The 14,259-nt window shown below is 39.4% G+C and overlaps 1 protein-coding gene and 1 long non-coding RNA gene across 12 annotated transcripts in view; one reads left to right on the top strand and one right to left on the bottom strand.

Annotated features, from left to right (window-relative positions):
- The window catches only part of L3MBTL3 (L3MBTL histone methyl-lysine binding protein 3), a 151,987-nt gene that overhangs the window by 95,172 nt on the left and 42,556 nt on the right, over positions 1-14,259 (bottom strand). For 10 of the 11 annotated variants that reach the window (XM_073337277.1, XM_073337276.1, XM_073337278.1 and 7 more), the window contains 3 exons: positions 11,845-11,929; positions 6,269-6,360; positions 1,526-1,630 (listed from right to left, as the gene is read on the bottom strand). In XM_073337277.1, coding sequence (XP_073193378.1) covers positions 1,526-1,630; positions 6,269-6,360; positions 11,845-11,929 — 282 coding nt within the window. The remainder of the gene's footprint in view (positions 1-1,525; positions 1,631-6,268; positions 6,361-11,844; positions 11,930-14,259) is intronic. The other variant, XM_073337281.1, reaches the window with a different exon arrangement.
- On the top strand, positions 502-10,502 carry LOC140909010 (uncharacterized). The gene is made up of 4 exons (XR_012158047.1): positions 502-653; positions 2,225-2,337; positions 7,138-7,193; positions 10,397-10,502. It is a non-coding gene; the product is annotated as an uncharacterized lncRNA (long non-coding RNA).

The following is a 14,259-nucleotide window of genomic DNA, read 5'->3' as shown; positions in this document are numbered from 1 at the left end:
CTAAACTAGGACTATGGAAATATAATCACAGTGGTACAAAATAATGATGGTAGACAAGAATGAATATCAGGTGTTCCTGTTTCCCCATTCCCTAACTTAAGATATTTAAAAAAAAAAAAGAGAGAGAGATGAAGATACAACTCTGTCTCTCTCAATTACACAATTAAAATCCATGGAACTATTCACAGGGTTAGATACTACCCAATGTAAGTAAAGGTGGCAAAATTAAACCTGTAGTATAAAATTAGCCTGTGGAACTTGTAGCTACAGGTCAATAAAATAGAAAAATGATTACCATATATACTCATTCAGAAGCTGAATTTTTTTAGTAAGAAAGGGAAGCACCAGAGAAAGGGGTTGGCTTATGAACGGGTATAGAGAAAGGGGTTGGCTTATGAACGGGTATAGAGAGAGGGACAGGTGGGACACAGCCCCTCCCCCCAACAGAGGGAGCAAGGAGAGGCAGCACAGCCAGCAGAGCCAGAAGGGAAGAGGTGGGGCCAGAGTCTCTCTGCTTCTGTCCACGCGGCTCTCCCCCCAGCCTCCGAAGCGGCTGCAGTTCCGGGGCTGGCAGGCTGCGGCCGTGCTGCCCGGCCTGCCGGAGAAGCTCCAGCCAGGCCAGAGACATCCTCCCTTGGCCCTCCCCAGATAAGGTGGGAAGGGATGGGGAGAGTGTGGGGGTCCCGAGTTAGGGGAGGGGTATTGTGGGGGGTGCTCACAAGAGTTACGCCCCTGACCCCCAGCTTCTCCCCCACAAAAAATTTCCCCACCAGTTGCTGTCCTGGCCCATCAAGGTAAGCAGCTGGCAGACCGGGACACTTTGTTTACTTAGGTTTACCTCCGTACATGCGGACGCTCGTGGTAAACAAACCATCTCGGCCTCTAGCAGCTTATCCTGATGGCCCGGGAGCCAAAAAGTTTGCTGACCCCTGAATTATAGGGTCGGCTTATGAATGGGTCATAAAAATTTTTTTACTTATCCATCTTGGGATGGGGGTTGGGGGGGAGGGTGGCGGGCTTATAAACAAACCGGCTTATGATCGAGTATATACGGTAGATAATGTTATGAATGAGCATAGCATCTGTAGTTAGAATAAAAATTCAAGGGCTATGAATTTTCATGCATCTTTATGTTCTTTATATTTTCTCTTTTAAATATAGATTTCTCCAAAATTAAAGAAGTGTACAGATACTTATGTATCACCATAACACTATAATATTATGTATATGTATTCATATCCATGAACATGTGTAATTTCCTTGATATTTAGATATTGTTTTTAATATGATTTTTGTACAAGTTAATAAAATTTTATTCATTAGGAAAAAATATTCCCTATGGCATAGCATTAGGCAATTAAAAGCCTAACAGTAGTTAACACCTTCCTCTGAAGAATCTGTCACTGACTATTACTGGTAAATGCAGCACTAAACAGACCACTGTTCCAGTACAGTATTTATTGTATTCTTAATATACTTCTATTCTCAGCCTCACACTTCATTCAGGTACAGTTCTGGTGCTTACCTCAGCCACAGTGAGAATGCAGTACATTGACTGGTGTTCAGGATCCACTCCTTCCAGTTTCATTCCTACTTTGAATCCATTTTTGCCATATGGGAAGGACTGATACTGGACCAAACAAAAACAGTTTCAATATTTCAAAAGAAATACTTCCAAAGAAAGTTAAAACACTTGTGTAGTGCAAAACACGATTATTATTACTTATCTTTATGCAGGCACCTACTCAAAATGAAGTCTCACAAGTAAGTACATTTGGGTAAATTTCAAGCTTTTAAAATCATATGACAGAAAACAGAACTCAGCGAACCATGGAAAAACTGGCTGACAGTGCAGTCATTAAAGACTTTAAAATGCAGAAAAAAATCTGTTAGGAGGAGCTACCAGGAAAGCCACCTCAGAACAGTAGAAAATGCTGTGTTTCATCAACTTTTTAAATAACTTTCTAATTAAAAAAACACAGTACTGTAAGTTTAATTACTTATTTTGTACAGTGACACCCTCTTGGCAATCACCATTCATGGGATGATCAGATAAAATACTCTGAAATGCCTTTTAGTCTCTACATTTCAGACCCTCAAAGATGAGTCACAAAGCAGATACAGAACAGCCTTCATATATAAAGATGGCCTCTCACATGGTAACATTCCCTTTGCTGTGTACAGTAGAGAGAAATATTGGGCTCTGACTAGCCTCTTTTTCCAGGAGGATTCTGGCAATCAATAGAGGACTGGGAACATGAGATCACATGAGGATGAAGACTAAGCTGCAGCCTTCAAAAAAGGGAAGAGGGCAGAAAGGACGTCTTAGGGAGTCAGGTACCGGCTTCCTGTTATATATCTTGACTCTGTGCTCCAGACAAAGTTAGAACTCAAAGTCATCAGTCCTTAATACTTTAATATAAAGAAAAAAAGCAGAAAAAATATTAATGAAACAAGGCAAGAGAGTGAAACTCTGACAACACCACCTTTTGTAAACTATTAAGATTTTAAGCTACTCAGGTAAGTAAAGTATTTCTTTTGCACTCAGTGCTGTATGACACCTAATCAGTGGGCAACAAAAAATTAACAAGTGGGAAAAGGTTTTAACATTTTTAAAATTAGGGTCATGCCCCGACAATATTCCTTCCTACAATGGGTTAAGACATAAGTATTTCTACTCGAGTCGGAATTTACACCTTGCAACTCCAGTGTAGCTCTGATCAAGCGAGCATGCTACAAACAGAAGAGCAGCCACCACAGCATGAGGAGCTAGCTGCCCAAATACATAGGTAGGATCTCAGATGAGATCATACTCGTGGCATCCAGCCCACCCCGCTGCTCACACAACTGTGGCTCCACTTCTATCTTTAATGCGCTAGCTCTATCTAGTGTGAGTACATCTCCTTGAGATGGAAATGACATTTTGTGTGCCAGCATAGACATATGCCATGACTGTAATTAATTGCAAAGCAGGAAAGTGTACAATCAAAAATATTTTATTATTGCTTGATAGCTCATCTTTAACCACATTCTGTTTTTTAATCTCACGATGTACCATTAAAGCTTCATTAAAAATTGTCATAGAAACTAATAATCAATGCCCAAATCATTCCTATAGTAAACACAGGCCTTTTCCATTAAAAGATATAACGTATGATCAGGTCATACACTTTTCTTAAGATTCAGAAAGAAGATTTTAAAAGAATATATTACATGCTGTATGTACTGATAAATAAAAGATATGCTTGAATGACAGGGTTGCAGCACGATACACCCATGTGCCCAAAATCTTAGAAGTAGGGAAATAAGAGGAGGAAATATTAGTGCATTCCTTTCCACCTTCATACTGCCTACAACACGGTATTCAATAACACTCTTCAGTGCTCCATAAAGATCTCCCTTCCATCTCTAACAGACACCCAAAAGCAATACATACAACATAAGTTTGATGAAGCTGGGGAAACACAAAACCTTAAGAGTGATCTCACATGCTTTTATATTAGTTATATCAACATAACAGTACATCTGACGGTCATACATTTGGGAAGTTATTTTGCCTTAATCACCACTGAGGTCACTGTCCAGGTTTTGCGTTAAAGTGCAAATTTCACGTAGATGGGGTACATACTGCTTTTTGGTACCTCTTGGAAGTGGCTTTTTTTTTTTAAATCATCAGATTTAATTTTGGTAAGTTTATCTTAGCGCACATATTTGCCACTATGACTAAGAGTTACGAAATACTCAATAAGCAAACAATCCTGATGTATAACTGACATTCTAGGAAACAGCATGTAAGCGGTACCAACATGCTCAAAAGACAGGCCCCAGAGGGTAAGTCTAATCACTGGAGCTGGGAGCCTCCCAGCCTGAGTAGACAAATACACACTAGCAGGGCTTGAGCAAGTTCAATAAAAATAGCAATGAGGACGTTCCAGCTCAGGCAGAAGTTCAGGCTCTGAAGCCCACCTGTCCCTCCAGACTTCAGAGTCCAACCTCCAGCCCAATACCCCTACTAGTGAGAGTCTGTCTACCCAGGCTGGGAGGATTGCTCCTAGCTGCAGTGTAGACATACCCAGAATGGCTTAGATTTCTTGCAAAGGGGGAAGAAAGATGAGAGATTCCCTTCCTTAAATAATTCACCAAACACCAATTTTTCCATAGTTATTATAAACTTTCCAAAAATTTCAAATTGCACAGCCAATACATCAAAAATTCTGTAGTTAGCCAAGCATTATAATCCATTTTTTGTGTTACTAAAACTCCAAGTCACAAGATATTCACCATTCTTACCACTATCAAATTGAAACTCTCACAACCTTAACTATGGGTCAGCTCCTGTTGCACCACAATAAAGCTAAAGTTTAAAATGTTGTGCAAGATTGTAATTATATCATAGATCACCTAAGATACAATTGCATTGGGCTTACTATATTTACCTTTGCACAAACATTTAAAGATTTTTTTTTTTGGCAAAAGGAGGCCAGCATAGGGAATGAAAAGAATATGGAGGTTCAGGCGGTAGAAACCCTGTTTTGACAATCCCATATGATGCGAGAAGGAATAAAAAGAGAAAAACAGAAGTGGGATCATAATACAGGAGAGTTAAAAGTATAAAATAAAAGAGTCAGTTATTCCATTTTACCAGAGCAACTGCTATTTGTTCAAGTCAGAGCTTAGAAAAAATATCTACAGAAAAGCTGATTAAAGTATTGAGAACAGTAGGATATTCTGCCTTTCCCTAACCATATGTAGGAACAAAATATTGCAGGGGCACAACCATTTTTTCTCTCTCACACACACACACATGCAGTTCCTGTCCCAAAAGAGCTTACAGTTTAAGTATAAGAAAAGTGCCAAGAGGTGGATGCAAAAAACAGAGAGGGTAGTACAAGGTAACAGTCAGACAATGATGATTAGAATAAGCAGCAGTAATCACAGTATACCAGCTGCCTAGACATTTTCAAGTGTTTTGCAAGCACCACAACCAAAGGTGAGTTTTAAGGAGGGATCTGGAGGAGGACAATATACAGGCTTTGTGGATTTTTATTGGGAACTCCCTTCCATGCAAAAACGTATGCCAAAAAAAAGCACTAAGTTGTTTGATGGGAAACTAGACAGATGGGTGACAAAGGTTAGCATAGTTGGCAAAGGAGAAGCAGAAGTTGATATTTTGGCACCCAACAAGATGATAGGTAGGACAGGATTAAGCCATGTTGTGTTTGATACAGTGAAAAAGGAGGAGTCACTGAGGGTTGCAAAGTCAGAGCAACAAGCCAGGAAGATGTTCTTTGTAACAGACTTGTGAAGGGATGTAAGGAGAACAAGGTATCTGGAAAGCCCCAAAATGAAGAGACTGCAGAAGTCACGAATGAGAAAAGGGGGGCCTGAATCAGAGTTTTAGCTATGTGAACAGAGAGAAAAGTCCAGATCTTGGAAATGTGCAGAAATGAGCAGAGAGATTTAAAACAGCCTGAATCCTATATTCAGTGTAGGTTTCATAGGATAACAACAGTCAGATTTATGAGTTATCATTAATTCACTGAGAAAAGCTGGGCAAAAGGTGACCTCACACTCTTCATGACTATTTAAGGAAATCTGTTACTTTAACCATTGTCAGACTTCCCTCAGAGCAAACTGAGAACTTACAAAAGTCTTTATATTCTGGTTATTCTACCTTACAAATTAACTTCCTTATGAATTTCATGGTAATGGATGAGTTTGTGTGTGTATGGGGGTGGGGGTGTGTGAGAAAACCTGGCTTTGTGCTGGAAATGGCCCACCTTGATTATCATGCACATTGTAGGGAGAATGGTCACTTTGGATGAGCTATTACCAGCAGGAGAGTGAGTTTGTGTGTGTGGTTTTTGGGAGGGGGGTGAGAGAATCTGGATTTGTGCAGGAAATGGCCCAACTTGATTATCATGCACACTGTGTAAAGACTTGTCACTTTGGATGGGCTATCACCAGCAGGAGAGTGAATTTGTGTGGGGGGGTGGAGGGTGAGAAAACCTGGATTTGTGCTGGAAATGGCCCAACCTGATGATCACTTTAGATAAGCTATTACCAGCAGGACAGTGGGGTGGGAGGAGGTATTGGTTCATATTCTCTGTGTGTATATAAAGTCTGCTGCAGTTTCCACGGTATGCATCCGATGAAGTGAGCTGTAGCTCACGAAAGCTCATGCTCAAATAAATTGGTTAGTCTCTAAGGTGCCACAAGTACTCCTTTTCTTTTTGTTGATTATCTTGAGTTTCAGAAGAAAACATACCTCTTTAAAAAGCTTAGTAGGTGCTGCTGTAGCCTTTTCTTCCTCCAAATATGAAGCCCAGCACCATGGTTTCTTTCCTTTAGAATATAAAGCTGTGAAGAAACATAGTGTTAAAATAAATATTTTTGCAAAATTATTGAATTGCTGACTTCTCAAAGAAAGCAAAATCAAAAGAAAAAATTATGTGTGTTTCAAATTTCTATTTTGTAATCTACATGTATTTAATTTCTCAGGACTTAATTCAGAAAATCTATTCAAAAACTACTACTCTACTAACGACCTTATTAAATTGCTAACTACTATTTACAGACAAGACTAACTACTATTTACCTTGACAAGAATACAACAGTGAAGAAACACAGCAGACATTGCAAGCTCTGACTCACAGCCATGAGTGGTTAAGAAAGAACTACAAAGCAGGCTGGAGTGGGCCTGCCCTTTATATCCTCATTTGGAGGCATAAAGGGTGCAAGTGCTGCCGAGTAGGTACCGATGGCCAAGAGTCTCTGGCTTGAATGCCCTGGGAGCTTGTGCACCAACAGTGGACAAGATACATGTGGACAATCACTCAAAGGGGAAGCAAACAACTAACAGCATAGCAAAACCCAGGAACGCTGAAGACAGATGCCTCACAAGCTTTGTCATATAATTGGCAGTTTTGCTCACATACCTCACTTCTGGCCTTTGCCTTCTTCACCCCTGCAGCATATATAACTTGTCATTTTAGACTGTAAGATCACTGGGGCAGGGACAGTTTGCGCAGTGCCCAGCACAGTGCTGGCCTAATCCTGACTAGGCAGAAATACCACAACAGAAATAACTAGCATCATCAATTATAGCCTAATTATTTTAACATTTATATAATTTAGATCTGCATAATCTACATCTGTTCTGGGCTCCTTCTGAAGAAAACAAGCAATTATGGGTAAGTGTTCGGAGTACAGAAACTGTTTGGGACTAATACAAACTCATTTTGTTCATTTGCTCATTTTGTGATTTAAACCATATTTGAACTTAGATCTGTAGATATGTTGTCTAACAATAACAGATTAAAATTCTTGCTTCTGAATCTAAAATCATAACCTTCATTCAAAATCCTTTTGCTGAAACCACACTTCAATTAAATAAACTATAGAAATGTGCACAGATCATTCTGCCAGTGAACAGTAGCATTTCCATCAGCAATCCAGTGTTCCTCCTTTATCATACCACTCACACAGTCTCAGCTTTGGAACAAATGTCGGCGTAAATAACACTTAAAATCTTCAGCAGTAAATTACTGTTGTGTCACCCATGGCTCTTCTGCACTCCAGGTGCCTTTGTTGGTTTGCATGGCTCAGCTCCCTGGTGGGTAGCAGAGCTACTTTAGGCTTTCTGTTTGTTAGTGGCCAGTCAGTTGCTGCTAATGTAGCCTCATTCAATATGGGTTCACAGTCTATCACAAGAACTATCCTGAAGGGCCATACGCAGGTTTCTGGTGGTGCATCACTGACATACAACAACTGCTAATTCTGCTGATTTTCCTAAAAATATCTACCATATTAATGGACTGAAATGACTGCACTCATTTAAAAATACTTTGTTGTGCTGCTTTGAGTGGAATACAACCCTTTGGACTGATTGTAGCAATTATTCCTCAACATTTCCATAAATGAATCTAAATTTCATGAACATACTTAGGCTTGGAAGGATTAGATTTTCATCAGTAAATGTCAGTAGACACCACTTTATCTGTATAACTACACAACAAAAGATATTTCAAATGAAAATCGAAATTTGTAGGTAGGTAAAATAAGAAAAATGCTGTTTGAGAACTTATTAGTTTGATTTAAGGATATTTACTTTGCATATTTTGACGTTATGTTGACAATTTGGGTTTTAATGATTATAAATTTTTGACTCAAAGTCTACAGCAGGGTGGATAAAAATCAATTATTTAAAAAAACATCAAAAAATCGGATTTTTTAATTTAAATCGAATTTGTTTGATAAAATGCTTTTTGAGGGGAAAAAACCTATCTAAAGATAGTTTTAATTAAAATACATTATAGCTCAAAGATCTCTCATCATGGAATAGGGTATGTAATTCTAATGTATGAGACAATATATCCATGTAATGTTTAAGAAAAGTTTTGTAAATGAGTTCCAATAGTTCATGGATTGGGGACCCAGTCTTCTGGGGTTCTAGGGGCTTTTGTACAGATTATTTAGGTTAACCTTTCTATTACCCAATGCTCAGTCTAGAACAGTGGTTCTCAAAGCCGGTCCACCGCTTGTTCAGGGAAAGCCCTTGCCAGGCCGGACCGGTTTGTTTACCTGCCACGTCCACAGGTTCGGCCGATCGCGGCTACCACTGGCCGCGGTTCGCCACTCCAGGCCAATGGGGGCTGTGGGAAGGGCGGCCAACACATCCCTTTGCCCGCGCTGCTCCCCGCAGCCCCCATTTGCCTGGAGCTACTGGATACTATCATTTTAGATGCAGTTGTGATAAAAAATAAAATAGGTGAAGTAGGCAGATCTTCCTTTTACAATTTCACCTTTAAAGTAGTGTCAGTGAATGCAATGAGTAATACTAAATGAGCAGTATGGTAATAATTAAATAACTGCATTGACTTATTTTGTTTAGGAGAACATACAGGATTCTGACGACTATCCACCTTCAAGATCACCATCATTGCCTATAGTTTCAGAGTTATCTGCCAATGACAGTGTTGCAGTCACATCATGTATTTCACATAGCCACAGTATATCATCTGTAGCAAAAAGAAAAAAAAAATCTCCATCATCCAGAAACAATCATAGATAAGTTTGTGATAAGAACCAGCAGATTACAAAAAGAGGTCATTGATGAATAAATTGCCTTGTTTGTTTATGCAACAAACTCTCCTTTCCATATGATTGAGAACCCACACTTCATTAACATGGTTCAGTCATTAAGAGCAGGATACAGTCCACCCAACAGAGCAGATGTCACAGGCAAATTGCTGGATAAAATGTATGAAAGAGAAACTGAGCAGTGTGCAAAAGGTCTAGAGGGTAAAATTGTTAACCTAAGTCTTGATGGGTGGAGCAACGTCCAAAATGATCCTGTTGTATGTGCTTGTGTGACAACAGAAGAAGGGAATGTCTTCCTTACAGAACCAATGGATACATCAGGAAATGCACACACATCAGAATACTTACAAGAAGTAGCAGTAAAAGCTATAACAAACTGAAAAAAAATGCAAATGTCTAGTACGCAGCTTGGTCACAGACAATGCTGCAAATGTATCAAAGATAAGAAATTTAAAAGAGTCCCAAGCTAATAACATGCAGTCGCAGCGCTCATTTGATGCACCTCCTAGCCAAAGACTTCAGTGTTCCAGAAATAAAGGCTAATGTTGAAATTGTAAAATACTTCCATAACAACCACTTTGCAGAAACTGCTCTGAAAAAAGGGGGAGGAACCAAGCTAACTCTTCCACAAGACGTGCGATGGAACTCAGTAGTGGACTGTTCTGAGCACTATATCTATAACTGGCCTAATCGGATGACAGTTTGTGAAGAAAATCGTGAAAAAAAATAGATGGCACTGTCACAGCCAAGGTTCTCAACATAGAGCTTAAGAGAAATGTTGAAGACATGCTGAGTACCCTGAAGCCTATTTCTGTAGCCCTGAACAAAATGCAGGGAAATAGCTGTTTTGTTGCTGATGCTGTTGAAATTTGGATGGAACTGAATGAGATCTTAAAAAGAGAAATATGCAACGACAGAGTTAAATTACAAGCATTAAAAAAAGAATGGGACAAGCACTATCTCCAGCTCATTTTCTTGCCAATATTCGGTACCAGGGTCAAACCTTAACTGCTGAAGAAGAGGAGTTGGCTATGACATGGACGTCCAGCAATCATCCCTCCATAATGCCAACTATAATAAACTTCAGAGCTAAGGGTGAACCATTCAAGAAATATGTTTGATGATGATGTTTTAAAGAAAGTCACATCAGTGAACTGGTGGAAGTCACTTAATCTCACTTTTAACAGCAGTAGCTTCTTCCGCTGTTGTAGAAAAATATTTTCTTCCTTTGAACTAATGCATTCCAAATTGAGAAATTGTTTGGGAGCTGAAAAAGCTTGTTTTTCTTTTCCAGATTAAGAACAAATAGGAAAATGAAGGTGAAGATGACTGAGTTAGCTGCAGAAGCCAATATCTTACGTTTCTCATGACCTGGCTGACAGTCAATTTTTTTTTAAATATTTCATTTAACTATTTCAGTTAAAAACAATTTTAACAAAAACAAACCTGATTTTAAAAAACTTGAATGTTTAACTACATTCAAAAATTCATATACTTGTTTTGTGAAAATATTGTATGTTTGCTGTGAAGAAAAAAAATCCATTTTTATCTAATCCCCCCTATAATTTCTCACAACTGTAAAAATTTAACCCAATAAAAATAGAAAAAATGCTTAAAAATAAATATTATCCATCAAAATTATAAAAAATAAAAATCAAATTCTGCCAAGCCTACCTATATTGTAGTTGTAAACAGTTTCTTCTGCTAAATGCAGATTCTTGAATGACTGTAAAAGTGAAAGGAGCAATCCTATTTATCCAGCACATCAATGGATCTGCTTCTCATTTACACTAAGTCAGCATGAAGGAGCCTTAAAATGCATTATATTGATGCTACTACAAGCACTTTCACATTGCCAAAGTCATGTAAAGGGGTCTTAGGGTACGTCTACATGGCAACGTAAGGCTGCGCTTGAGGTCAGGCTCAAGCCTAGCTTCCCTTGCATCCATGCTGCAACTGCGCTAGCCTAGGATTTGGACCCAGGGTTCCAGGACCCTGCAGGGCTGGAGAGTGAGCTCGAGTTAAGCTGGGACCCTATTGCTTTGCTGCATAGACACAGCTCTGCTTGACTTGGATCCCAGTAGTCAAACAGAAGTATCTCATAATTCCATGGGACAACTTCCTTAATCCTTTCTATCCCAACAATCTGCAATCCATCCAGCTCAGGTCAGCATTAACCCATTCTCTTCTGATCACTGATTTGGACACTATCGGAAAGGCCCCTGGGTTTGCAATGGAGAGCGACTGATCAAGACTTTTTCAAAGCAAGCTGCTTCCTAATAATGTCCAGGGAAGGCAGTGAAGTTTTCCCACAGTGCACCAAGGTCCTAGGGCTAGAGAGGCCTCTCGTAGGGTAAGGGGGTGCTAGGAACTCTATGACATGGTTGCTTTGAATCGGGTCTGTGCACTGCAGTGTGGATGCCCTAGGTTTGAGCATGGGTTAGAAACATAGCGTTAATATTCAATACAGACGTTCAAGCCCAGGGTGCCCTACCACAGGTCAGCTGACTCAAGTCCCACTAATTCTGGGCTTACATTGCAGTGTAGACATATCCTTAGTGTAAAAGAGAGAGAATCAGGCTCCAAGTGTTGGCTACTTTCCTCACAATTACCTTTAATCCACTAAAAATATCATAATTGTTATAAATAATTTAAATTGTAGAATTAGAGAATATAAATCCAGTTCTACAAAAACCACAGTTCTCAATAGACAGTTCCCGCCACCCGCTAATTTCAACTTACGTTGCTTTAAAATGGCCATATCACCTTTTCTTTTTCTTCTGGCTCTCTGAGAGACTCTCAGTATCCTCCCTTCATGATTTTCCTCCTAGATTACAAAATTTAGGAATTTAATATTTTTATTAGTTTTGCAGTCCATTAAAGCTAAAAGAACATATCCATGGTTTTTACATTTATTAAAACAGTTATTGTTGTAGCTCTTTAATATCAAACTTCAAGCTGTAAATTTCTAATGGTAAATAAAAAAATAAAATAAAGAAATAGTCCCAGCAAACATTCTAAGAGCTATGGACAATTCAAAGGGCCATCACACTCTGGAACTCAAACTCTTTAAAACCAGTTGTCATTGTATGAGCTGTGGAGATTCTAGATCACAGACTCTTCAGGGCAGGCTGATTGCAAGCTGGAGCCAGCTGGCATTCTCCACTGTTCTCACCTCTTTAAATACATATATAAAAATAAAAGTTCTTCCTCTAACAATTTTAGCCTTGTCCAGATGTCAAACTATTTTTTCCCCTTCAAGTTCCTTATGAAACGTAAACTGACACAGCTCCTTTTTACTTATTATTTGTGCATCAATAGTTTTGCTAACGCCCCACGTAGTTCAGGGATTCATTTGAGAGATTGCTGCAGTAGGAAGGCAATGAAGCCCAGGGGGGCGGGGGGGACGACGACGACGACACCTTTTGTAATGAGGTGATTATCATTCCCCATGTTTATCCCATCCCCCCCCCACCCCCTTCCTCAGATGTTCTTGTCAACTGCTGGAAATGGCCCACCTTGATTATCACTACAAAAGGTGTTGTCCCCCGTCTCCTCCCCCCCCCTGCTGGTAATAGCTCACCTTAAGTGAAAAGGAGTACTTGTGGCACCTTAGAGACTAACCAATTTATTAGAGCATAAGCTTTCGTGAGCTACAGCTCACTTCATCAGATGCATATCGTGGAAACTGCAGCAGACTTTATATATACACAGAGAATATGAAACAATACCTCCTCCCACCCCACTGTCCTGCTGGTAATAGCTTATCTAAAGTGATCATCAGGTGGGCCATTTCCAGCACAAATCTAGGTTTTCTCACCCTCCACCCCCCCACACAAATTCACTCTCCTGCTGGTGATAGCCCATCCAAAGTGACAACTCTTTACACAATGTGCATGACAATCAAGTTGGGCTATTTCCTGCACAAATCCAGGTTCTCACAACCCCCCCACCCCCATACACACACAAACTCACTCTCCTGCTGGTAATAGCAGGAAATGTGCTGGAAATGGCCCACCTGATGATCACTTTAGATAAGCTATTACCAGCAGGACAGTGGGGTGGGAGGAGGTATTGTTTCATATTCTCTGTGTATATATAAAGTCTGCTGCAGTTTCCACGATATGCATCCGATGAAGTGAGCGGTAGCTCACGAAAGCTTATGCTCAAATAAATTTGTTAGTCTCTAAGATGCCACAAGTACTCCTTTTCTTTTTGCGAATACAGACTAACATGGCTGCTACTCTGAAACCTATTACAGAGCAAGCAGGCATAACCCTAGCGGAGACCCATGTGCTCTCCTGAAGGCCAGAAAGCTGTGGGAGTAATTTTACTCATGCCTGGAAACATCAGCAACACAGCATAGTAAGAACTGCACCACAACAATACAGGTCAAGTATCTAGAAACCAAAGGCAGTATTAAAGCATAGCTAAAATAGGTCAAAGACAATGAGACTACCAAGAAGATGGTGACATGATGCGAATTAAAAAAGTGACACAGTAATCAAAGACATGTGAAAAATTGCTGTGGCTTTAAGCAAAAATATATTCATTTTGAAGAGATCAAAATAGAGAGATTAGGACAGGGACTCTAAAGTAACTTACTGGTTATTTCTTTATCTATACTAAATACAATTTCACAAACTGTGGCTCTCTGCAGAATTTTTTTTTTTTTAATTATCTGGATCATTTCCTGGACACAATGGGCCAAATTCATCCCCGATATATTATACCATGGATGATTCTGGACAAATTTCTAATCTTTTTTACCCAGGAGTTGCTACTAGACTTTAATATCTGCATTATTTTCTATGGAGGTGCCCTTCATTGCTAGCCATAAGCCAGTACCCTAAGAAAGAACCGAAAGTGTTTGAGATTCACCTTCCCCTACTCATAATGATGAAAATAAAAACTAGCCACAATTGGATCAAAGAAAATCCTGTTAAATGAAAAGATAGACATGAGAGCAATACTCTGGCAAAGATTTTGCATTTAATAAAAATCAAGAAAATTGAACTTATGTTTCCCATAATTGTAATATGATTCTCTTGCAAACAAGCTATTAACTTCCATGCATCACTTTATGTGCAATGCAAGTAATGATTGTTGTAGAAACTGTATATTCTAATTTCCTTATTTTTCTGTCCTTAATGTTCC

Source organism: Lepidochelys kempii, chromosome 3 (assembly GCF_965140265.1).
Source record: "Lepidochelys kempii isolate rLepKem1 chromosome 3, rLepKem1.hap2, whole genome shotgun sequence".
NCBI lineage: Eukaryota > Metazoa > Chordata > Testudines > Cheloniidae > Lepidochelys > Lepidochelys kempii.
Note: the sequence above shows the minus strand (reverse complement) of the source record. Positions and strands in the feature narration are given on the sequence as shown.